General features: G+C 42.9%; 1 protein-coding gene across 1 annotated transcript; it reads right to left on the bottom strand.

The window, feature by feature from the left end:
* Nucleotides 1–9727: 9727 nt before the first annotated feature.
* Nucleotides 9728–25584, bottom strand: LOC138670986 (aquaporin-2-like). Its single transcript, XM_069758813.1, has 4 exons — nt 25216–25584; nt 23916–24080; nt 20231–20311; nt 9728–10539 (listed from the first exon to the last, which is right to left on the bottom strand). The coding sequence occupies exons 1-4, from the start codon at nt 25582–25584 to the stop codon at nt 10318–10320; spliced, it is 837 nt and encodes a 278-aa protein (XP_069614914.1). The 3' UTR covers nt 9728–10317.
* Between the last annotated feature and the right edge of the window lie 203 nt (nt 25585–25787).

The raw sequence follows: 25787 nt of genomic DNA, 5'->3' as shown, positions 1-25787 counted from the left end.
CTGAAATGTTAGGAGGAGGAGGAGAGGATGGAGGAGATGGGGAGTCCACCTCCTTGTGGAGGAGGTTACAACTATAGCAGATATGGCTAATTTTATGTAGTTTGGATAACAGTGATTACTCGTCTGCTTCTGTGTCTGCCCATGTGTCTGCTTCTGTGTTTGCCTCTGTGTCTGCTTCTGTGTTTGCCTCTGTGTCTGCCTCTGTGTTTGCTTCTGTGTCTGCCTCTGTGTTTGCCTCTGTGTCTGCTTCTGTGTTTGCCTCTGTGTCTGCCTCTGTGTTTGCTTCTGTGTCTGCTTCTGTGTTTGCCTCTGTGTCTGCTTCTGTGTTTGCCTCTGTGTCTGCCTCTGTGTTTGCTTCTGTGTCTGCTTCTGGTTTGCTTGTGCGTCTCCTTCTGTGTCTGCCTGTGTGTTTGCTTCTGTGTTTGCTTTTGTGTCTGCTTCTGTGTCTGCTTCTGTATTTGCCTCTGTGTCTGCCTCTGTGTTTGCTTCTGCGTCTGCTTCTGGTTTGCTTGTGCATCTCCTTCTGTGTATGCCTGTATCCACCTCTTTGTCTTCTGTGTCTGCCTCTGTTTTTGTTTCTAGCTGCTCCCCTACTTACCCCTCCCATTTCCATAGACTTTAATATGTAGTAACTGTTATCTCATACCTCAGCGTGCTGAGAATCTGCCCAGAATCTCTGATCTCGTATTACAAAGTTCCTTATCTTTACTTGTATTATTGAGTCCTGAACTACAAATTAAAACCACTGTTATTCTTTAAACTTAAAAAATAGGATATTTCTGACCAAAGTAATCATTTAAAAAGGAAAGAACTCAAAACAATGTATGACCTATAAAAACTCTAAAGTCACGACAACCTCCAATATATCAATAAAAATCAGTTTTTGTTAGAAAAAACACAAAAGACACAATAAAAATGCCATACAAACAAATTACTCAGTGTTTATAGGAACAATTCTACAAAATAGTAGTGAATGAGGTTCCCAGATGGAGCTGAAATTTAAGGAGACACACCGGGGTACATGAGTATAAAAAGTGAAAGGTGTTCCATTCAAGCATTGGCTAGACCTGAACTTTCAAAAGTAGTGGATACAATTGTAATTGTACATAAGTTTTAGGTCATTCTCGCATTTAATAATTATCTATCTGTATTATTGCTACCCTAAATAGCAAAAATTAAAAAAGAGAACTATAGGAGAAAGATTCAGATAGCAGAAAGAACTCAAAAAATGACTAATCTCTCTGTTAATGCCGACTTGGACTTAAAGGGGTTGTCTGGGAATTTACCATTGATGGCTTATCCTCAGGTGATCAGCTATTCCCGATGTCTGAGGTGGGCAGAATTGCTCAGCTTCAGAGCTGACCTACATAGCTCCGCTAACTGCTAGTGGAACTGCATATCTGCCCACTATTCAAAGCAAGAGGGAGTGGATTGCAGTAACCGACCGCAGCCACTATTTTGTCGATGGAGCTGTCCTGTGCAGCTCTATACCTGACACTGGGAACAGCTGATCGGCAGAGGTGCACCTCCCAACGATCAGACATTGATGACCTATCCTAAGGATAGGCCATAGTAATAATAATAATCTTTACTTATGTAGTGCCAACAGATTCTTACAATTTACAATTCAAGGCCATCAAAGTTAAAGTCAAGGACAAGGACAAGGTTTCTAATATCAATTTAAGGTGATACTTCTCTATATTACTTATTAACCCCTTTCTGCCATTAGACGTACTATTCCGTCCATGTGGGGTGGGCCCTACTTCCCAAGGATGGAATAGTATGTCCAGTGCGATCAGCCGCGCTCACGGGGGGAGCGCGGCCGATCGCGGCCGGGTGTCAGCTGACTATCGCAGCTGACATCTGGCACTATGTGCCAGGAGAGGTCACGGACCGCCCCCGGCACATTAACCCCCGGCACACTGTGATCAAATATGATCGCAGTGTTCCGGCAGTATAGGGAAGCATCGCGCAGGGAGGGGGCTCCCTGGGTGCTTCCCTGAGACCCTTGGAGCATCGCGATGTGATCGCGTTGCTGCGAGGGTCTCTTACCTCCTCCTCCCTGCAGCAGGCCCGGATCCAAAATGGCCACGGGGCTGCATCCGGGTGCTGCAGGGAGGTGGCTTACCAGCGCCTGCTCAGAGCAAGCGCTGGTAAGCGTCCCTGCTGTGCCTGTGGGATCCCTGATCTGACACAGTGCACAGCAAAGTGTCAGATCAGCGATCTGTCAATAAAATATGTGATGCTTCCCCCCCCTGGGGCAAAGTAAAAAAGTAAAAAAAAATTTTTTTACATGTGTGAAAAAATAATAATTCCTAAATAAATAATAATAATAAAAAAATATTGTTCCAATAAATACATTTCTTTATCTAAATAAAAAAAAACAATAAAAGTACACATATTTAGTATCGCCGTGTCCGTAACGACCCGTCCTATAAAACTGTCCCACTAGATAACCCTTTCAGTGAACACCGTAAAAAAAAAAAAAAAACCAAGGCAAAAAACAACGCTTTATTATCCTACTGCCGAACAAAAAGGGGAATAACACACGATCAAAAAGACGGATATAAATAACCATGGTACCGCTGAAAATGTCATCTTCTCCCGCAAAAAACGAGCCACCATACAGCATCATCAGCGAAAAAATGAAAAAGTTATAGTCCTCAGAATAAAGCGATGTAAAAATAATTCTATTTTCTATAAAATAGTTTTTATCGTATAAAAGCGCCAAAACATAAAAAAATGAAATAAATGAGGCATCGCTGTAATCGCTCTGACATGAAGAATAAAACTGCTTTATCAATTTTACCAAACGCGGAATGGTATAAATGCCCCCCCCCCAAAAAAAAAGAAATTCATGAATAGCTGGTTTTTGGTCATTCTGCCTCACAAAAATCGGAATAAAAAGCGATCAAAAAATGTCACGTGCCCGAAAATGTTACCAAAAAAAACGTCAACTCATCCCACAAAAATCAAGACCTCACATGACTCTGTAGACCAAAATATGGAAAAATTATAGCTCTCAAAAAATGTGGTAACGCAAAAAATATTTTGCAATAAAAAGCGTCTTTTAGTGTGTGACGGCTGCCAGTCATAAAAATTCGATAAAAAACCCGCTATAAAAGTAAATCAAACCCCCCTTCATCACCCCCTTAGTTAGGGAAAAATAAAAAAAAAATGTATTTATTTCCATTTTCCCATTATTGTTAGGGCTAGGGTTAGGGTTAGGGCTAGGGTTAGGGTAAGGGTTAGGGTTAGGGCTATGGTTAGGGTTAGGGCTAGGGTTAGGGCAAGGGTTAGGGTTAGGGCTAGGGTTAGGGCTAGGGTTAGGGTTAGGGCTGGGGCTAGGGTTAGGTTTGGGGCTAGGGTTAGGGCTACAGTTATTGTTGGGGCTAAAGTTAGGGTTAAGGTTGGGACTAAAGTTAGGGTTGGGGCTAAGGTTAGTGTTAGGGTTTGGATTACATTTACAGTTGGGAATAGGGTTGGGATTAGGGTTAGAGGTGTATCAGGGTTAGGGGTGTGGTTAGGGTTATCGTTGAGTTTGGGGTTAGGGGTGTGTTTGGATTAGGGCTTCAGTTAGAATTGGGGGGTTTCCACTGTTTAGGCACATCAGTGGCTCTCCAAATGCGACATGGCATCCGATCTCAATTCCAGCCAATTCTGCGTTGAAAAAGTAAAACAGTGCTCCTTCCTTTCCGAGCTCTCCCGTGCGCCCAAACAGGGGTTTACCCCAACATATGGGGTATCAGCGTACTCAGGACACATTGGACAACAACTGTTGGGGTCCAATTTCTCCTGTTACCCTTGGAAAAATACAAAACTGGGGGCTAAAAAATAATTTTTGTGGAAAAAAAATATTTTTTATTTTCACGGCTCTGCGTTATAAACTGTAGTGAAACACTTAGGGGTTCAAAATTCTCACAACACATCTAGATAAGTTCCTTAGGGGGTCTAGTTTCCAAAATGGGGTCACTTGTGGGGGGTTTCTACTGTTTAGTTACATGAGAGGCTCTGCAAATGCAATGTGACGCCTGCAGACCAATCCATCTAAGTCTGCATTCCAAATGGCGCTCCTTCCCTTCCGAGCTCAGCCATGCGCCCAAATGGTGGTTCCCCCCACATATAGCGCACTCAGGACAACTTTTTGGGGTTCAATTTCTCCTGTTACCCTTGGGAAAATACAAAACTGGGGGCTAAAAAATAGTTTTTGTGGGGAAAATTTTTATTTTTATTTTCACGGCTCTGCATTATAAACTGTAGTGAAACACTTGGGGGTTCAAAGCTCTCACAACACATCTAGATGAGTTCCTTAGGGGGTCTACTTTCCAACATGTCACTTGTGGAGGGTTTCAATGTTTAGGCACATCAGTGGCTCTCCAAATGCAACATGGCGTCCCATCTCAATTCCAGTCAATTTTGCATTGAAAAGTCAAATGGCACTCCTTCCCTTCCGAGCTCTGTTTACCCCCACATATGGGGTATCAACGTACCCATGGCAAATTGTACAACAACTTTTGGTGTCCAATTTCTTCTCTTACCCTTGGGAAAATAAAAGAAAATGGGGGCGAAAATATCATTTTTGTGAAAAAATATGATTTTTTATTTTTACGGCTTTGCATTATAAACTTCTGTGAAGCACTTGGTGGGTCAAAGTGCTCACCACACATCTAGACAAGTTCCTTAGGGGGTCTACTTTCCAAAATGGTGTCCCTTGTTGGGGGTTTCAATGTTTAGGCACATCAGTGGCTCTCCAAACTCAACATGGCGTCCCATGTCAATTACTATAAACTGTAGTGAAACACTTGGGGGTTCAAAGCTCTCACAACACATCTAGATGAGTTCCTTAGGGGGTCTACTTTCCAACATGTTGTCACTTGTGGAGGGTTTCAATGTTTAGGCACATCAGTGGCTCTCCAAATGCAACATGGCGTTCCATCTCAATTCCAGTCAATTTTGCATTGAAAAGTCAAATGGCACTCCTTCCCTTCCGAGCTCTGTTTACCCCCACATATGGGGTATCAACGTACCCATGGCAAATTGTACAACAACTTTTGGTGTCCAATTTCTTCTCTTACCCTTGGGAAAATAAAAAAAAATGGGGGCGAAAATATCATTTTTGTGAAAAAATATGATTTTTTATTTTTACGGCTTTGCATTATAAACTTCTGTGAAGCACTTGGTGGGTCAAAGTGCTCACCACACATCTAGACAAGTTCCTTAGGGGGTCTACTTTCCAAAATGGTGTCCCTTGTTGGGGTTTCAGTGGCATCCCATCTCAATTCCTGTCAATTTTACATTGAAAAGTCAAACGGCGCTCCTTCCCTTCCAAGCTCTCCCATGCGCCCAAACAGTGGTTTACCCCCACATATGGGGTATCATCGTACTCAGGACAAATTGTGCAACAACTTCTGGGATCCATTTTCTCCTGTTACCCTTGGTAAAAGAAAACAAATTGGAGCTGAAGTAAATTTTTTGTGAAAAAAAAGTTAAATGTTCAGTTTTATTTAAACATTCCAAAAATTCCTGTGAAACACCTGAAGGGTTAATAAACTTTTTGAATGTGGTTTTGAGCACCTTGAAGGGTGCAGGTTTTAGAATGGTTTCACCCTTGGTTATTTTCTATCATATAGACCCCTAAAAATGACTGCAAATGAGATGTGGTCCCTAAAAAAATGGTGTTGTAAAAATGAGAAGTTGCTGGTCAACTTTCAACCCTTATAACTCCCTAACAAAAAAAATTTGGTTCCAAAATTGTGCTGATGTAAAGTAGACATGTGGGAAATGTTACTTATTAAGTATTTTGTGTGACATATATCTGTGATTTAATTGCACAAAAATTCAAATTCTGAAAATTGGTAAATTTTCTAAATTTTTGCCAAATTTCCATTTTTTTCACAAATAAGCGCAGGTAATATCAAAGAAATATTACCACTATCACGAAGTACAATATTTCACTAGAAAACAGTGTCAGAATCACCAGGATCCGTTGAAGCGTTCCAGAGTTATAACCTCATAAAGGGACAGGGTCAGAATTGTAAAAATTGGCCCGGTCATTAACGTGCAAACCACCCTTGGGGGTAAAGGGGTTAATAAAATTGTTCCTGTGGTTACAACCGGTATGAGGTTCCCCTTAACAAGTCAACTTTGTTATTCCTGTAATATTAATAAATAAAATAAAGATAAGAAGATTTTCAGTTTACACAGCCTCATAAAACATAAGCTATAAAAACATAATCATGATAAGACATTTCTTTCTATATTTCATCACCACCATGAATTTTGGAATGACTCCAAGAACATTCCATGGAGAGATCGTTTCTCTTCAGATAATTTTTATTAGCAGTTTATAATACAGTGAAAAGATTTAGGAATATGATGTTTTAGCTGAACAGGAATATTATTGCCCCTCTTTAATCTGTTCGTGATACAAACATAAAATATTGCATTTCTGCTAAATCTGCCTCACTGCTTTGATTAAGGCTTTAGTGAAGCCATCTCCTTCTCATCATTCCCTCATTTCATACCTGATGAAATACATTCAGCCCTATTTATTTTAGTATTTTTTGACCATGTAATTCTTAAATGTTAGTATTTGCTCCAAAATATAATTATGACTAGGACCATGTGACAAATATAGATGTTAAATGTGCTTTGCCACCAAATAAACCATGTTGGCCGATCCTAAAGCCATACACATCAATTATCTTACGGCCGAATGATGGTTGGGCCAATTGCTCAGCCGGAAGCCATCTCGGCCGGCTCTCCCATTCACTGGAGTGCTCGTTCAACCGCTCGATTGTGGGTTCTCTATTAGAGCCATCACCAGACATGTCTGTGGTTGCTTCTCTCCGAGAAGACAAAAGGATCAGCAGTCTGACATCAGACATGCCAGATCCTTAACTCCTCGACAATCCGTTGTCCGGGGCTCCCATATATAGTAAACTGTTGGCCGAACCTGTCGATATCAGTGGGTTCAGCTGACATTAATCTAATGTGAATGGAGACTTTAGGATAAGCCATCAGTATTCAATCTGTGTGAGTCGAATCCCTGGGACTTGCAAAACAGCAGAAAGAGTGTCCATGGCACTAATTTTGATTGTTTACACAGAACCCCATTAGTATGGGAGGCTGTGTCTACTACTGCACCATATTCCTTTTTAAGTGAGCTGTAGTACAGTACAATACAGTGCAAGTGCTCCAGAACAACATACTTTTTTATTCTGCTGACTAGATGAGGTTTAGAAGGCTGAACAGCCATCAATGAAATATTAATTACGTATTCTAAGGATATAATGATGGGCCTTCAGTATTTAAATCCTGGAAAACTCCCTTTAAAATAGAACTTCTGTCAGTTAGAACTAAGATTGTGGGTACAACAGTGTTTACAGATCAAAGACAGCTCAGGCTACAAGCAAACACACGATGTATGTAAATGACCTACTCTCCTAGACTAAAAGGATCATCTGGAGGACAAAGCCTTTAAAAGAAGGGTGAGGAGCAGCACAGATTATCCTTCTTAGTTCATCAGAAAAATCTGCATGTTTGCATACCTTAATTGACCTTCCACCCAGTGGAGAAGTTGAGTGCGTAGTATTGCATCCAATAGTGTTTTTAGTGAATATAAAAGATGCTGCTTAACAAGAATGAATAGATGAAAGTAAAAAATCTGGTTAAATTTTATTGTGTTACTTAAAAAGAGGGACTGAATATCTCAATACATGTGTGGGGTTCATTCGTAACACATTTACAATTTGCGTAAAGTTTATCAATTTCTGTCAAAGAGACAATTCCAGTCCTGAAACACATTGTCCCAAATTCATCAAAGGTTTTATGCCAGAATAAGAATCTTTGAAAAATTGCAAAATTTTAACACAATGCAAGACTGTGCTAAAACTTACCGAATTTTTTTTATTTTCTCATGTCTTCGCCAAGCTCCAATAAACTGGGTGGAGCTGGGGAATGATGGGGATGTAGCAGCCCTCACTCATCAAATTCATGATATCTCCAACTGGAATAAGATTTCAGAGCCTCTTAATGTACCTGGAGCATCTTACTGCAGCACACCCCTTCACCAAGATCCATGTGAAAAAAAAACTTTTTTTTTTTTTTCATTTTTGCATTTTCCAGCTGATTCAGCTCTATGTTTATATTAATCCCAGTATTAAACATCCTACATTCATGGTCTGAATAGGGACCACAATGTTCTGCCCGGCCATGAGTCTCCTGACCCAAACTCCACAGCCATAGTCATATATTCATGTAGGAAATGTGAAACCGGCCTAAGGGAGACTCCCTTAATTGATTCTCTCACATCAGGATTGATTCTCTCACATCTTCAGGATTTCAACCTAGTATTTATTGTTGGTGCGATTGTCCAATTATCCTGCAGGTAAAACTACTGTGTATGGTGAAGTGATTTCTCACTCTTTTTGGTTTTCCCTGATATAAAGATTCTTATGTTCTATAGGTATATGCTTCTGAGATCAAAGAGGATCAAATCCTCCTGATCAAGAAATCTCAACATTAGATATGGCAGAATTGATTTTCCAACACTGCCGGTTAATTTGTCCTCAACTTCAGAGGAATCTGTCAGCAGTAATTCACTCCCCAAACTATCTTTTTGGCATGTAGCTCTTTGAAAGACAAGCCCAGCAATACCTTTACATGACCAGTCCGTTCATCCATTACTTAGAAATCAGTGTTTGAAGCAATATACCAATATGGCGGAAGTTCTTTTGGTGCATTGAAGCTTTTTCCAAGGATCTGCTGTTCTATTCGCCACCCAGTGCTTTACTTTCCCCACCCAGTACGTTTACTTGATGTCGTATAGTAAAGGAGCCATCAGGTAAGGTGGAGAAGGCAGCGCTGCATGGAGAATAGAGCCGGAGTGACAGAGGCTGGAAAACAGATTTCACTTGTCAAAAGCACATAAGCCTGATTTTTATGTCCATTCAAATGCTAATTTCTCACTAACTGAAGACCAGACTGGCCATGTAAAGGTATCGCTGGTCTTGTTTTTGAAAGAGCTACATACGCATATATAGTTTGAGGAAATCCTTCTGACATATTCTCTTTAAAGGGAACCTGTCACCCCGAAAATCGCGGGTGAGGTAAGCCCACCGGCATCAGGGGCTTATCTGCAGCATTCTGTAATGCTGTAGATAAGCCCCCGATGTTACCTGCAAAAGGAGAAAAAGACGTTATATTATACTCACCCAGGGGCGGTCCCGCTGCTGGTCAGGTCAGATGGGCGTCTCCGGTCCGCTGCAGCGCCTCCCATCTTCATTACAAGACGTCCTCTTCTGATCTTCAGTCACAGCTCCGGCGCAGGCGTACTTTGCTCTGCCCTCTTGAGGGCAGAGGATAGTACTGCAGTGCGCAGGCGCCGGAAAGGTCAGAGGCCCGGCGCCTGCGCACTGCAGTACTTTGTCTGCCCTCAACAGGGCAGAGCAAAGTAGGCCTGTGCCGGAGCCGTGGCTGAAGATCAGAAGAGGACGTCATGGAAAGAAGATGGGAGGCGCCGCAGCGGACCGGAGACGCCCATCTGACCTGACCAGCAGCGGGACCGCCCCTGGGTGAGTATAATCTAACCTCTTTTTCTCCTTTTTCAGGTAACATCGGGGGCTTATCTGCAGCATTACAGAATGCTGTAGATAAGCCCCTGATGATGGTGAGCTTACCTCACCTGCAATTTTCGGAGTGACAGGTTCCCTTTAATAGCTACCAGAGTTTACACATCATTTAGCCAAAGTACACAATTCTTAAGAGTGTTCTTTTATTCTTAGCCAGAGTTGCCTGGTGCATTGTATTTTTATTTTATTTTTACTTAGAAGTGTGTGCTTTCAAATACTGTTGTCTCCACAAGAAACATAAACCAGAGAATATAATTTTTTAAATTATCTAGCAGTGTGGCCATTGGCCAACATATGGCTAAATAGGGGTATACATCAGACATATACACTGGATATATCTCAGACATATAACTTCAATGCCTGTAATTAACAAGATGTGTACATGCTGAATGGGTAGGTCTTCCCCCCAATCCCACTCCGCAGGCCGGCACTGTCTGCATCATTGTAAGTTCGTGTGGCTGTGAGTTGAAAATATTATAATTTGAGGCCATTTAATTTGCTAAAATACAGCTAGAAATACAATTGATGTCTACATTGCACTTGCTTTCATGTCCTACAAAATGATGTATTATATGAGCTTATGGCAAACTCTATTTTTGGCCAGATGGGACACAGATTTATATGTTTTCCACTCATACAATATAACTCGCCACTTTAGAGTTTCTTCTGTCCAGTTTACTTAGAGTCAGACTTTTTCGGTCATCCCACTTCTTGTTATTGTCTGGGGTGAATGTAACTCTACCGATTGTCTTCTACGCATATCTCTTTCTTCCCAATCTTCTGCAGGCTCAAGCTCCCCTCGCAGGATTGCTATTCTTTCCGAGAAAGTCTTAGTGTTTGGAATTAGTATAAAGTGATACATCAAGGATCCTAAGGTGGCTCCAAACATTGGTCCTAGCCAGAAGACCTGAGAAGAGAATAAATGATAAAAACTATGGAAAGGAAAGGAAAAACCCAGCATTTTGTTGACAGTAAACATAACTGTAGTAATGAAGCAGCAATAACTATGGGATGTAAAGTAATGTCACAACTCTGTCCTTCTGCACAAACATCATTTATTTCTAATTCTGGACAATTCTCGCTCATGTCTTGTCTAATCTCCCCTTACATGTTTATCTTTTCTTTACTTCCTCCTTCACTAGTTGAACCTCCATTGAAGAAGCACTCCTCCCTTCAAAGTTTGTATCTTCTGGGGGCGTGTCCTGGCCATGATGGAGGAAGGCTGTTAATCCCTGAGCTCCTGCTTCCCCGGCCGAATAAAGCCCTGCAACAGCCCAGAAACTGACTTTACCGGAGCCTATGCCTGCTAAACGGAAGTCTGCACGCCCCACCACCCCTTCTGGACCCCCTGTGGAGGTCTCTGCGAGTATATCTCGCTTTTTAAGAAGCTCTGGGAAGGGGCCTTGGAGCTGCACTGATCCTAAGATGGCTGATCCCTCCCCCAAGCCCTGCAGCACTACACATGAGGCAAAAAACAAACAGAGAGAGAAGGATACACCACAGGCCTGCACGGAGGTTTCCAGAGCATGTCACCAGACTGTTTACTCAGGAGAGGCCCCCCTGCAGGGGGTCTTAGATGAAGGTACTGGAGGGGAGAGGGAGGATGGTGGGGGCTCGGATCATGAGACTGTACAAACAGAGGGAGAAGCGGTGAGGTCCTGGACACAGAAAGCTGAGCTCTACCCCTCCCAAACTGAGTGACCTGTGCTGCAGGAGATTCAGCTGCCTCCTAGCCTGTCACCTCGGCCACTTACACCTACAGAGGGGGTGCTTCAACAACTCTCTATTCAGAAACTGGGCTGTGGAGCAGGTTATCTCCCCCCTCTACTAAACCACCCCACAGAAGCCACAGGGGGTGAGCGACAAGTGGAGCTGACCATCAGTGGAGGCCCCAGTGGTTCCCCTATTCTACCAAATATGCGGCCACAAGATAGCCCTGACCCAGACTTGTGGGAAGCTTTTAAGGCCCGTATTAGCAACGCTCCAACTAAAGAGGAACTTGAGGGCTTTATCTCCAGGGTGGAGAACTCCTTTAAAGCTGAAACAATGGCCCTGAGAGGGGATGTCTCAGCTCTGGCGGGCAGAGTCACACTTACTGACAATACTGTGGAAAATCTCTCCAGCAAGATCCTAGCCCTTGAGGATAAACTGTCAGTCCAGATGTCCACCTTTGAGAGCTTTCTAGACCATATGGAGGACTTGGAGAATCGGGAGAGAAGGCAAAATCTGAGAGTGAGGGGTCTACCGGAATCAGTCCAAGCCAGTGACCTAACTGCGACTCTTCAAGCTTTGTTCAATTCCGTTAGGAATACTGCCCCAGAGTTGGGTATTGAATTTGACAGCGCTCATAGGTCGCTGGGTCCTCCCCCTGAGGATGGAGGTCTGCCTAGAGACGTGATTTGTTGTTTTCATAGGTACCAAGTGAAGGAAGAAATCCTCAACTGTTCCAGAAAGACCCAGGAGATCCGATTCCAAGATTACCAATTACAGTTCCTCTCGGATCTGTCACGGAGAACCCTCCAAAAGAGGAGAGCTCTGCGACCTCTACTTAACCTCCTTCGCCAGAGCCAGATCCCCTATTCTTGGGGATATCCATTCCGCCTTCAGGTTCGGCGGGGAACCCAGATGGTTTCCTTATCTCACCCCAGGGAGCATCGTTCATTTCTCTCCATTCTGAACCTCGAGGATCCGGGCCTACAATTCCCTGACTGGCCTTATCCCATTGGTCAGGATATGGGCCCTATGCCACAGCGCCGAAAGAGGGCGCGTCGCAACCGTGGAAGAGGCCGCACTAGATCTCGTGGTAGAGGACAGAACTGTAATGATGTATCTGAAGACGGCTGATATGCAAGCATCCAGTATTTTTGGTTCAGTCGGTTGTGGACCCTTAGGTCTTTGGTCTAGCTTAAGGCAGTAATGGTCGTGTTGATATATGCTTTGCTCTTTTCCCTTGATCATTTTCCCTTCCCTCTCCACTATTCCATTCTCTTCCTTCCCCCTTCATATTCTTCCCCCTCCCTCTCCTCTCCTTTGATTACCCCTTCCCCCCACCTTTTTTCTTCTCCCTTTCCCTCCCCCTCTGGTGGTTCGGTTGTACTGGGTAATTTTGTGTATTTTCTTTGTCTCAGGGAAGTTCGCCGGGGAACATAGTGTGTTATACAGATATATTGTTTATCGAATCCGTCAGTATACGATTTATTTTGTTATACATTGTTTTGACTTTCTTCCTTTCTTCAGTGGAAAGGACACGACCCGTTAAGGGGTTATACGGTTGGTCCAAACCGTGATATTCGTGAAACGACTATACCCCATATCTTAAGTAAGAGTTTTTAATTTTCAGCTCCCCCAGGGGTACAATTTACTGCTACATTCCTTTTTTCTTCTATATTTGCCTACTCTTTTTCTTTTCTTTTTCTTCTAATTTGCTGCGTCTTGTTTTCTGCTCTCATCTCTCAGGTGGCAGGATAACCCCTTTTTGGGGCCTAACGGTTGGGTACTCGACGTTCTATTGAAAAATGGGTTCCTTAAAATTTGGTTCCCTAAATGTACGGGGATTCAATACTCCTCAAAAACGAAGTCACGTACTTTCAGATATGCACAAGCTAGGGGTTCAGATACTTTTTCTTCAAGAAACTCATTTTAGAACTGACCGGATACCAGTTGTCGGGGGTAGACTTTATGATAGATGGTCCCATAGTTCCAACCCCGATTCGAGGACAAAAGGTGTCTCAATAGCCTTTTGTAAGAATTTAAATATCATATTGATAGACACGGTAATAGATGAAGGGGGACGCTATATTTTTATGAAAGTTAAAGTTGCTGAACGGATCCTGACCCTAGTTAACTGGTATCTCCCGAACCGGGAACAGCCTAAGGTCTGCAAGTCTCTATTGTTGAAACTCTTCTTTTGCGGAGGGCCAGGTTGTGATAGGTGGAGATTTTAACTTTGTCTTTGATCCCAAACTAGATACCTCCTCTGGTCGGGGGGCGGTCCCATCGAAAAAGGTGAGAGCCCTACAAAAATTCTTACTTAAACTACATCTGATAGATGTCTGGAGAATCCTCAATCCTAGAGGTAAGGATTATACTTTCTATTCTACTCCACATAACTCCTACAGCAGAATTGACCTTTTTCTGGTCAGCAGGGGGGTATTATCTTGGAGGCCTGATGCCAAGATTGGTAATATGGTTCAGTCGGATCATTGCCCTATTTTTCTATCCTTGGAGATACCCGGGCTGGCTATGAAAAAATTCTCATGGAAATTGAATGGCAACCTTTTACGAGACACCACCTGTTTGAGTGATTTGAAATCTGACATTGCAGCGTTTGCCCATACTCATGCGACAGATCCCACACCTCAGGCAATTAAATGGGAAGCATTGAAGTGTGTCATGAGAGGCACCTTAATCAAACATGGGGCTAGAATCAAAAAACTCCAGACTGAGGAAATAGACGCTTTGCTGTCACAAATTCAGACCCTGGAAAGCAGGCATAAGAATTCGAGGTCCTCTGAGACTTTGGTCGAGCTTACTACAAAAAGGCTTGAACTTAAAGGCCTGCTGGATAGACGGTTTATGGGTGACAAGGAAAGAACTAAAGGGTTTTTCTACAAAAGAGCTAATGTTTGTGGGTGCCCTCTAGCACGACTGCTTCATCCCAGATCGGGTCCCACCCTTATCTCATCACTCAAAAATGATAAGGGCCAACTGGTCCATAGTAATGAAGAGATCCTAGAGGTCTTTCAAAAGTTCTATAAATCCCTATACAACATTAGGGGCAGGTTCGCTGATTTGGATCCCACCACGTTGAAAAATAAAATTAAATCTTATATGAATAGGATCAAGGATCAAAAGACGACTGAGGGGCGATCTAATAACCATGTATAAGTATATAAGGGGAAAATACAAATATCTCGCTGGGGATTTGTTTATACCAAGGAAGGTGATGGGCACAAGGGGGAATTCTTTGCGTCTGGAGGAGAGAAGGTTTTTCCACCAACATAGAAGAGGATTCTTTACTGTTAGGGCAGTAAGAATCTGGAATTGCTTGCCTGAGGAGGTGGTGATGGCGAACTCAGTCGAGGGGTTCAAGAGAGGCCTGGATGTCTTCCTGGAGCAGAACAATATTGTATCATACAATTATTAGGTTCTGTAGAAGGACGTAAATCTGGGGATTTATTATGATGGAATATAGGCTGAACTGGATGGACAAATGTCTTTTTTCGGCCTTACTATGTTACTATGTTACTATGTTACTAAGGTCCCGTCCCTTCTTGAGGCGGATTTGGCGGTCCTGGAAAAGGACGTAACCCCTGAGGAGCTGGCAGAAGCTGTTAAATCCACGTCCACCTCTAAATGTCCTGGGCCGGATGGGTTCACTCCCTTATTCTATAAATCCCTTCTATCTGACTTGCTTCCCCAAATGGTCCTCACCTAAATGCGATTTCTGAGGAGAATAGTTTTACCCCCCAGTCCCTAGAGGCTCATATTTCTGTTCTGCCAAAGCCTAATAAAGATCCCCTGCTGGCCGGGAGTTATAGGCCAATCTCCCTGATCAACGTCGATGTAAAATTATTTGCTAATGTATTGGCTGACAGATTGTCAGGACTTCTCCCATCTATTATTGACCTTGATCAGGTGGGCTTTGTCAGAGGCCGGGAGGCGCGGGACAGCATTATCAGGTCTCTTCTCCTTATTGAGAGGACCAAGATGCAAAAGTCCCCTCTTTGTCTTCTGTCGATTGACGCGGAAAAGGCCTTTGATAGAGTCCATTGGGATTTTTTATGGGAGGCCCTGACCCGTATTGGCTTACAATCCAATTTCCTGGGGAAAATTATGTCATTATATTCAAAACCCTCAGCTCGTGTTAGAGTCAATGGATCTTTGTCCGATCGTTTTTATATCCAGAACGGTACTAGACAAGGCTGCCCGTTGTCGCCCCTTTTATATGTTTTAGTTATTGAGCATTTGGCTAAGGCTATCCGAGTTAATGACAGTATCTCAGGGATTCAGGTTGGAAACTCTAACCATAAAACGGCCCTATTTGCCGACGACATCCTCCTCTTCGTCTCTAACCCAGTCGTCTCTTTTCCAGTGCTTATGAAGGAGTTCGAATCCTTCGGGGATTTAAGTAACTTCAAGATTAATTACTCCAAAACTGAGGTCCTAAACATTTCTCTATCTTCTTCCGTGGTGGCTTCCTTGAAGCAGACCTTCCCCTTCAGATGGCAACAGGATCAGATTTCATATCTCGGGGTGAACCTCACCTCAGATCCTCTTCAATTATTTTCTTTGAACCATCAGGTCATTTTGGACAGGGTGGGATCCCTTCTGGAGTCTTACGGCCCATTGAGGCTGTCGTGGCTCGGTAGGATTCAGGTGGTTAAGATGGATATCCTGCCGAGATTTCTTTATATCTTTCAGGTGATTCCCATTTGGCCACATAAATCGTTTTTTATTAAAATACAGTCCTTGATTTCCCGTTTTATCTGGAAGGGGAAAACACCGAGGGTGAGTTACAAGGTTTTATCTAGGCAACGCCAGTTTGGTGGGGTTGGTCTACCCAACCTCCGAAACTATTGCAGGGCGGCCATATTAGTTCGCCTCTTGGACTGGAAATATAAAATTAAATTTAAAAAATGGGTAGAGTTGGAACAAGAATGGTTCGATTTGCCTCTTCATTATCTTCAGTGGATCCCAAAGCAATATGCTCTTCAACGGGGGAGATTTTCCTTCCTAACCTCAGAGGCTATGAGAGCATGGCACTGCAGTGGTGTGAAGGGGTCCGCTCCTGCTGGGGCCAACCTTCTTACACCTATTTTTTGCAACCCGGCATTCACAGGAAAGCCTTCATGGGATGGAAATACGAGGATGACGTACGGGTTGGTGATATCTTTCAGCGTGGCGAGATTCCCACCTTCTGTTCCCTCCAAACCCAATCTCCCTCCACTAAACTTCTATGGTGGGAGTACTTGCAGGTCCGGTCCTTCCTGGCCTCTTTGAATTTGCCAAGGGGTTCGAACTGTAGACTCTCTCCCTTGGAACTGTTGTTTGCCGGTGGTGATGCCCCGAGCAGGGGAATCTCTTCCCTCTACTCAATTTTTTCGACACCTGACTCTGACGCAAGGCTCTATTTCCAGTCTGCTTGGGACAAGGATTTAGGGCGAATTCTGTCGGATGAGGAATGGGAGCGTTGCTTCCTGATGAACCATAAACTCCAGAGTTCCAGTGAGGCCTCGGAGAAGGGGTATAAACTGCAATATAGGTGGTACCTCACACCTGACAGGTTACACAAATTTTCTCCCACAATTTCAAACTGCTGTTGGAGGTGTGGAAATAGCATTGGCTCCCTTTTGCATATCTGGTGGGGCTGCCCCCTGATTAGAACATTCTGGGACCAAGTGTTCAGAAATTATGGTTTGATCACAGGCAAGCACATCACCGGTACTCCGGAGATGGCATTGCTCTCCATGATTCCCGATTCGGTGAGATCCCCAAAAAAGGACATCCTCAAATTTTGTCTAGCGGCTGCTAGAACGGTGATCCCCCGCCGATGGCGAGACCCGGTTCCCCCCGATATTGTGGAGTGGTTTTCAGAATTTGAAACCATCTTTAGGATGGAGGAAATTGATGCAGACCTTTCACAGACAAGGGTCTCCTTTTTAGGTATCTGGACTGAATGGATTCTATTTAAAGATTCTGCTCGTTTCCCTGACCTGTTTACCTGAATACACCTGTCTATTCTACAGTTGATTACTATGCTACTCTTCCTTTCTTTTCGTGTTCTCATTTTATATTTCTTTTCTTGAGCCCCACCTACTCGGGCTTCCCCCTCTATTTCCTCTTCTTTCAATCTCCCCCCTGGGTGAGCTGTTCACCTTCCACCAGCTCGGTGTGATAGGTCTATACCATGATTTATCAGTTACTTTTATAATGATACTATTTGTGTGCATGTCTTGCTCTAGGGGACATGGGCGAACTGATTTTAGGTATGCTTTATTTTATTCACGGTAAGGAAAGTCCTCGACTGTTGCGGGGGCAAGGAGTTATTGCTTACCGTATATACTCGAGTATAAGCCGAGATTTTCAGCCCAAATTTTTGGGCTGAAAGTGCCCCTCTCAGCTTATACTCGAGTCAAGGTGGGTGGCAGGGTCGGCGGGTGAGGGCGCTGAGGCATACTTACCTAGTCCCAGCGATCCTGGCGCTCCCCCTGCCGTCCCACGGTCTTCGGTGCTGCAGCTTCTTCCCCTCTTCAGCGGTCACGTGGGACCGCTCATTAGAAAAATGAATAGGCGGCTCCACCTCCCATAGGGGTGGAGCCGCCTATTCATTTCTCTAATCAGCGGTAACGGTGACCGCTGATAGAGAAAGAAGCTGCAGCACCGAAGACCGTGGGACAGGCAGAGGGAGCCGGATGTCGGGACCAGGTAAGTATGTCATATTTACCTGTCCCCGTTCCAGCCGCCGGGCGCCGCTCCATCTTCCCGGCGTCGCTCCGCTCCACTCTGACTGTTCAGGTCAGAGGGCGCGATGACGCATATAGTGTGCGCGGCGCCCTCTGCCTGATCAGTCAGAGCAAAGACGCCGGGACCGGACGCCGGAACGAGACGCCGGGAGCTGCAATCAAGAGAGGTGAGTATGGCTTCTTTTTTTTTTTTTATTGCAGCAGCGGCACAGATTTATGTGGAGCATCTATGGGGCAGTATGAACGGTGCAGAGCACTATATGGGGCAGTATGAACGGTGCAGAGCACTATATGGGGCAGTATGAACAGTGCAGAGCATATATGGGGCACAGATATGGGGGCAGTATGAACGGTGCAGAGCACTATATGGGGCAGTATGAACGGTGCAGAGCATATATGGGGCACAGATATGGGGGCAGTATGAACGGTGCAGAGCACTATATGGGGCAGTATGAACGGTGCAGAGCATATATGGGGCACAGATATGGGGGCAGTATGAACGGTGCAGAGAACTATATGGGGCAGTATGAACAGTGCAGAGCATATATGGGGCACAGATATGGGGGCAGTATGAATGGTGCAGAGCACTATATGGGGCAGTATGAACAGTGCAGAGCATATATGGGGCACAGATATGGGGGCAGTATTAACGGTGCAGAGCACTATATGGGGCAGTATGAACAGTGCAGAACATATATGGGGCACAGATATGGGGGCAGTATGAACGGTGCAGAGCACTATATGGGGCAGTATGAACGGTGCAGAGCATACAGGGCACAGATATGGGGAAATATGAACGGTGCAGAGCACTATATGGCACAGCTATGGGGAAATAATGATCTATTTTTATTTTTGAAATTCACCGGTAAATGCTGCATTTCCACCCTAGGCTTATACTTGAGTCAATAGGTTTTCCCAGTTTTTTGTGGCAAAATTAGGGGGGTCGGCTTATACTCGGGTCGGCATATACTCGAGTATATACGGTATATGTTAAAGATACCGTAGTCATTCGGTTTACTCCCTCTAATTTTTTTTTTTTTTTTTATTCTTTCTCTTTTTTATGTAAGATTTATGCAAGGTTTGTGAACGAGTGTTTTTTTGTGTTACTCTTCTCGAATTGTATATTATAAGAAAAAGTACTTTGATCATTGATGTAGTTTTCAACTACTGTTTTTCTTGTAAAATTCTCTTCTCTTTAATAAAAATATATTTAAAAAGTTTGTATCTTCTTAGTGTATTTCAGTTATCATATTATATAGCACTGTGCACTTACAATTGCTCATTTTGCCTTTCTACCCAGTTAATTTGTCTCTTTTGTTTGATCTGTGTAGAAACAGTGACGCTTGTTTGAGGGGCGGGGCTAGTCCCTGCTTTGTCCCTGCGCACTGTCATTATGCGATGAGCACAATCACAACGCAGTCTGTGTTGCCATCTCAGATCACCGTAATAAGATGGAAACACGGAGGAGAGTGCACTGTCAGAGCGCCGTGTCAGGGTACCTAGAGTTCAGAGACCAGTGCTGACCATGCGCTCTCTCTGCTCATTACTGCTGATCTGAGCTGGCAACACAGAGACAGTGCATAGGGACTAGCCCCACCCCTGAAGGAAGCTTTGCTAGTGATGCTTCATTTCAGGGAACGGCAGAGGCTCTGACAGTGACTGCAGCCTCTGCCCCCTGTTCTAATTTCACTTCATTTGAGTATCCCAGCATCCCATCCAAAAAATGTTGTTTGGAAGAACTGCACTAAAAAGTATGCAACAAGATAGGGCCTTTATTTTACTTTTTTCAAGGTACAAAGCCATGATAAATATAAATATATAACCCACCATGAAAATACGATTGGATTCCCTTAATAATGCACTGTTCTTGAAACAGGCCTGGAAAAACGCCACAGATAAAGCAAACATTGATCCATAAGATAATGCTTTTGGCCAATTGCATCTTTACGCAATCATAAAAAAGGGTAATACATGTAATTACTCAGTTACATAATAATTACAAAATTAATAACCTAACAATTATCAGTTTGGATAAACCCACAACCCAGCCCATCTCATGTGTACATAGTCATGACATGGAACTCAGAAAAGACTTTCAGTAACATAATGGAAAAATCGAAAAGGCAAACTTACCCAGTGTGCAGTGAAAATCCCTGTCACTACTGCTGGTGCAAAAGATCTTGCCGGGTTCATAGAGCAGCCTGTATAATAGATCTAAGACAATAATATTATATATTAAGGATATTCAAGGAAAGTGTGACTCAAATAAAAAAATAATATACCAAGAATAGCATGTGGCAACCTTGTACAAAAATGAACAATATCACAATTTCTTTATCTTTGGTTTCAGCTTTGCAATATTAACTTTTTTTAAGGAAATTCGATTTTTTTTGTAATGGTTAACTTCACCCAAATGACACCCTTTTGCTCTGACCATGACATCTCATCATCCTGAATTGATTCCTCTCGTTAATCAAGATTTTGTTGGATAAAGTGATTGATCTTCAAAGTGAAAAGAACAGAGTAGCTGATTCTTTAATCTTTATCAAACTTTCTCTACACTTCAAACTACATCTATACCCGATGTGAGGCAGTGACCCGTTACAGCTTGCGGGCGCTGTTGGTTCTCCCCAGGAGGCGCACAGAGGCGTAGTGAGGCCATGAGAGGGCATTGTAGTCGCAGCTGTAGCTGTGATTACAATTGTTAAAAGCCCTGTAGTATAGAGAGGTTCTAAAGTTGAGTCTGAGGAGTCTCAGGTGTGTCAGGGCCAGAGTGAGGCCTGGCAACCCGCAGAATACACAGTGGTGCTGCTGTCCACGATGACTGGTCATGGTCACGGATGTGGACAGGTCTTGTGCCTGGAGGTGAACTGGAGGTAGACTGTCCTGTGTCCGAAGGAAGGACTGGCGTGTGTCACAGCTGCAGACAGGAGGATGTCAATGTCTATGTACGGCTGTGAGTAGAGACTGTGAAACAGCGGTGCAGGACCCCCACGGAACTAATCAGAGAAGGACTTGCATGTGTAGGGACTGCAATCTAAAGGATGCTGTAATGAACTGGTGTGAACTGAACACTGAAGTTATATGAACTGAAGTTATGTGCATTTCTGTGGATTGGAACCTTTTCTGTGTGAAGACAACATATTAAAGAGACTTTTATGCTTGAACTTTGTGGGTCATTGCCTCATCACTGGCTACCGGTGCACTACACCGACTACACAAAAAAAAAATCATCCCCATTTCTTGTCCTATGTTTCAGCCACTGAACTCCTCTCAAAAATGATTCTTTGTTTGCATTTAACTCATTTTAAAAGATGTAATTGATAAATTTGATGTAAGTAACCAATCAAACAGACGCCAGCTAAGGAAGAAGGATCACAGATAGGAAGATGTGCACCTCATTCAACCTTCCATACCTTAGTGCAGGGGTCCCCAACCTGTAGCTCGGGTGCCACATGTGGCTGCCTACCAGCTTGGTGCATTAGCTCCAGATTTAGTAAACAGGTATGAAGAGCACATCTCAAAATGGTGAACTTTGTGAGTAGCCCTGCACAGAAGAGCAGATTTAGGTGCTCATCTACTGGTCATATGGGTTTAGAGATAATTTAAGTATGGTACACTGGAGACAGGATGATACTATCTGTCAGAGGAGGTGTTTGAAGATGGATGTGACTGTGTTGGGAGTGCGTGATGGAAGAATGCTGCATGGGGATTTGGTGGGAACCCTTGGATCTTGGTATAATGCTTCAGGGTGATTTGTGTGAAAAGCTTTGGTTATCATTATACCTGTAATAGGGGCTTTTGTTGCCACTACTGTGAGTGGAGCAGGAGCTGGATGTGGCTCGTGACCCTCTTGCAGAGCTGAATGTGGTTCTCAAGGTCAGAAAGATTGGGGACCACTGCCTTAGTGGATATGGACACCTTAAGGGACAATTCTTTTTACCTAAATGCAAATATTTTAGGCTAAAAACAATTTTGCAGTTGGGTTCCATTGAAATGTTGCACCATTTGGCTTTTGCATGCTCTTTGTTTTATTATACACTAGAAATAGGCCCGATGCTATCGCATCGGGAGTGCGGTGAAACTGCGGCTGCACGAGTAAAACATAGATGTCACCGTTATTCACACAATGCGCAAGTGACACTGCCACGGTGTCTTATGCGATTTGGGGACAGCTGCCAGAAGTCCCAACTGGCAATTATTATATAGGATTGTTGGCTGCATAATTAGTTAATTGAGAGTCTGTCAGGGAGCACATTATGACAGAGATTCTAGCTCTTTTATCTATATCACAAATCTAAATTCCTTTGTGCTGATGTATGGCCACCGACCATATCAAATTTACAAACTTCACGTCAAAACAAGCTCACTGCTGGATTTTATTTCCTTTTGCAGCTGGCAATTTGCACGAACACAATAATCCTGAAAGGGGCAAAAATTTCAAAATCCAATTGCAAAAACATATGTATATTTTTTTAAATTCGCATTTGTCATATTCTCTGAATTTTCCCTAAATCTGCTGTGAATAAATTTGCCATGAATCTTAATACTGTAAAGCCTCTAATTGCCCAATGGTAAGTGTACAACATAATGAGATCTCTAGGATTGTACTAAGCCATTTTGAGTTCTTTAGCCTTATTATTGTCCAAGTGACCTCAACCTGGCAATGGGAAACCAGATGGTAATCGGAGGTAACTAATAGCTTATTTAACAACACACTTCATTAACAGACTTTTTATGCGGCTTTAATGTAAAAAAAAGTCTAAAAATTATCCTTTTGACGGCAGTTGCCTGCCTTGCTGCTGGTGTGTAATGGACTATTATTGGACTATTCCAACAAGGAAGTGTGCAAAAAATATACATTTTTTTTTACAAAATACACTTTGTAAGGAAGAAAGTTGTGTTTAAATTTCTGGAATATGGACATTTTTATTTGTCTTTAACAAATTAAAATAAATTATGCCATTCTTCAGAAGTAAAATTAGGACAGAAGAGTATTAAACTGCCCTCCTTGTTTGCTGTGTGTGAAGAATAAAAAGAAGTGCTGTTATTAAGGTGTTGCCACTGCAGTGCATCACAGATCATAGCCACACTGACTATGCAGGTGCATCACCTCCCTCCCACTTGAATCGTTCTATTTTTATGACTGAGGCTATTACTCCCACTTTCAATGTGCTTCATCACAGCAGTAATATACACAATCAAATGTATTATTTTTTATATCCCTATATGGAATGAGCTGTGCACTTTGTCCTCCTATCCTTATGCTGTGAAGTCCTGAAATGGTGCTACTTGGCCGGTCCTTATCTTTCATAGTGGCTGTTATAGTCCTCCCTGATTAGCTGCACTAGACCATGCGATGTGATAGCTGTAAGGCATTATGAGAAAGCCCGTGTGGCCACGCCTGATGGCACTGGCCTTCTCTCTGGCCGCTACAGTTTTCTTCAGTGCATGAAATGGCGCCCAACATTTTTTTGGTGGTTTGGAGATGAAATTGCAAATTGTTCAAATTCACAGAGACTCGCAAATTACAGAAAATCTGACACAGGATCTTCACTCTCTATAAATTTAGAAATTGTTAAATAAAATCAAAATTTACAGGTCTCTAACCATCTTATACATGACTTTTCCCTGCAACTTGGCAAGTGATCCATGTAAGCATGTAAAATAAAAGGGATTTGTTTTCTATTTAGGTGCATTACGACACTTCTTACAAAACTTTCAGATTTATGGATACACGTTACATGTGTCTCACCAAGGTCATTATTATTTATAGCAATTCCTGCAAGACAACTTGTGTGCAATCTCCGATACCTACACCAAGGAGGTGTCCAAGTGTCACTGACAGTCCAATAGATAAAGCTGGTGAACCCACAATATCTGTCCTCCGATCGTCCGTGGATGCAAATATACATAGAATTAGTTGAAGTGTTAAAAAAAGCTCAACAACAAAAGCTTTCCCAGCATCAGTATTGTTGAATAACTGTAAAGGAACAGAAGATTTAGATTTACCATATATAAATACAGAAATCCCCATTATAGCAAAGGAAACATGAGTCGTTATTTAGGTTACATACATAGTAACATAGTAACATAGTAACATAGTTAGTAAGGCCGAAAAAAGACATTTGTCCATCCAGTTCAGCCTATATTCCATCATAATAAATCCCCAGATCTACGTCCTTCTACAGAACCTAATTGTATGATACAATATTGTTCTGCTCCAGGAAGACATCCAGCCCTCTCTTGAACCCCTCGACTGAGTTCGCCATCACCACCTCCTCAGGCAAGCAATTCCAGATTCTCACTGCCCTAACAGTAAAGAATCCTCTTCTATGTTGGTGGAAAAACCTTCTCTCCTCCAGACGCAAAGAATGCCCCCTTGTGCACGTCACCTTCCTTGGTATAAACAGATCCTCAGCGAGATATTTGTATTGTCCCCTTATATACTTATATATGGTTATTAGATCGCCCCTCAGTCGTCTTTTTTCTAGACTAAATAATCCTAATTTTGCTAATCTATCTGGGTATTGTAGTTCTCCCATCCCCTTTATTAATTTTGTTGCCCTCCTTTGTACTCTCTCTAGTTCCATTATATCCTTCCTGAGCACCGGTGCCCAAAACTGGACACAGTACTCCATGTGCGGTCTAACTAGGGATTTGTACAGAGGCAGTATAATGCTCTCATCATGTGTATCCAGACCTCTTTTAATGCACCCCATGATCCTGTTTGCCTTGGCAGCTGCTGCCTGGCACTGGCTGCTCCAGGTAAGTTTATCATTAACTAGGATCCCCAAGTCCTTCTCCAGTTTTTGGACAATGGCTATGATTTTTACTTTCCAACAAATCAAAACTAAAGAGGAAAGCCACAATTATTCACAAAAAGCTGTCTTTGTAATCAAGTATAATTTGCCGTCTACAATTTTTGTTCATAGTAATACATAGATATTAGTTTTCTACATTCTCATTGTAATTCATAAGTGTAACAAGCCATCTAATACACAATTATCATGACAGTCAGTGGTAGGCACTATGGTTGCCCCAAGCTTGTAGTATCTTCATCCAACTTTTTCTCATGACCCCGCCACAAATCAGAGACATCAAATTCAATTTCTTACCCCATTTACTGATAGATTCCCTCTGACTTCAATGGGAGTGAGTCCTTGAATTATCGCTGCCCCAGACACGGCACCCAGTAACTGAGCTCCCACATAAAACACTGCTCGCAGGAAAGAAATCTGAGAGCCCACCATGAATGCTAGAGTGACAGCTGGATTAACGTGGGCACCGCTTACATGGCCAAAAGCCTGAACTAGAGTACCTATGGCAAGGCCAAAAGCTAAGGCCACTTGAAGAACACTCGGTGGTGCTCCGGGCCAGTGTAAAGATGTGCCCAAACCAAACATAACAAATAAAAGGGTTGCAAAAAATTCCACAAAAACTGCCCTTGTAAAGGCCACAGAACGAAGCTCCCAAAGTCTAAGCATTTCTTAAGAAAAAAAAAAGAAAGAAAATGTTTTGTAATTGTTTCCTTCACTTCTGAAAAAGGAAGTCTGGCTGTTATAATTTTGCTTATATAGTTCAATCAAAGTGTAAAAAAATAGAAGGTGGAGCTTTTTGTTTCCTAAAGACAAATTAAAGAAAAAAAAAATTAGACCTCCATAATTTACTTTTTGCCTTGAGTCCTTTT

The sequence above is a fragment of the Ranitomeya imitator genome, chromosome 3, assembly GCF_032444005.1.
Source record: "Ranitomeya imitator isolate aRanImi1 chromosome 3, aRanImi1.pri, whole genome shotgun sequence".
Taxonomy (NCBI): Eukaryota; Metazoa; Chordata; class Amphibia; order Anura; family Dendrobatidae; genus Ranitomeya; species Ranitomeya imitator.
This window is presented reverse-complemented; position numbering and strand designations above follow the sequence as displayed.

Coding starts and splice junctions, on each gene's coding strand:
- LOC138670986 (XM_069758813.1), bottom strand. CDS start 25,584: ATGCTTAGACTTTGGGAGCTTCGTTCTGTGGCCTTTACAAGGGCAGTT. Junction 24,081..25,215: donor GGAATCTATCAGTAAATGGG/GTAAGAAATTGA, acceptor GTTCCTTTACAG/TTATTCAACAATACTGATGC. Junction 10,540..20,230: donor GGATTTTCACTGCACACTGG/GTAAGTTTGCCT, acceptor TTCTCTTCTCAG/GTCTTCTGGCTAGGACCAAT.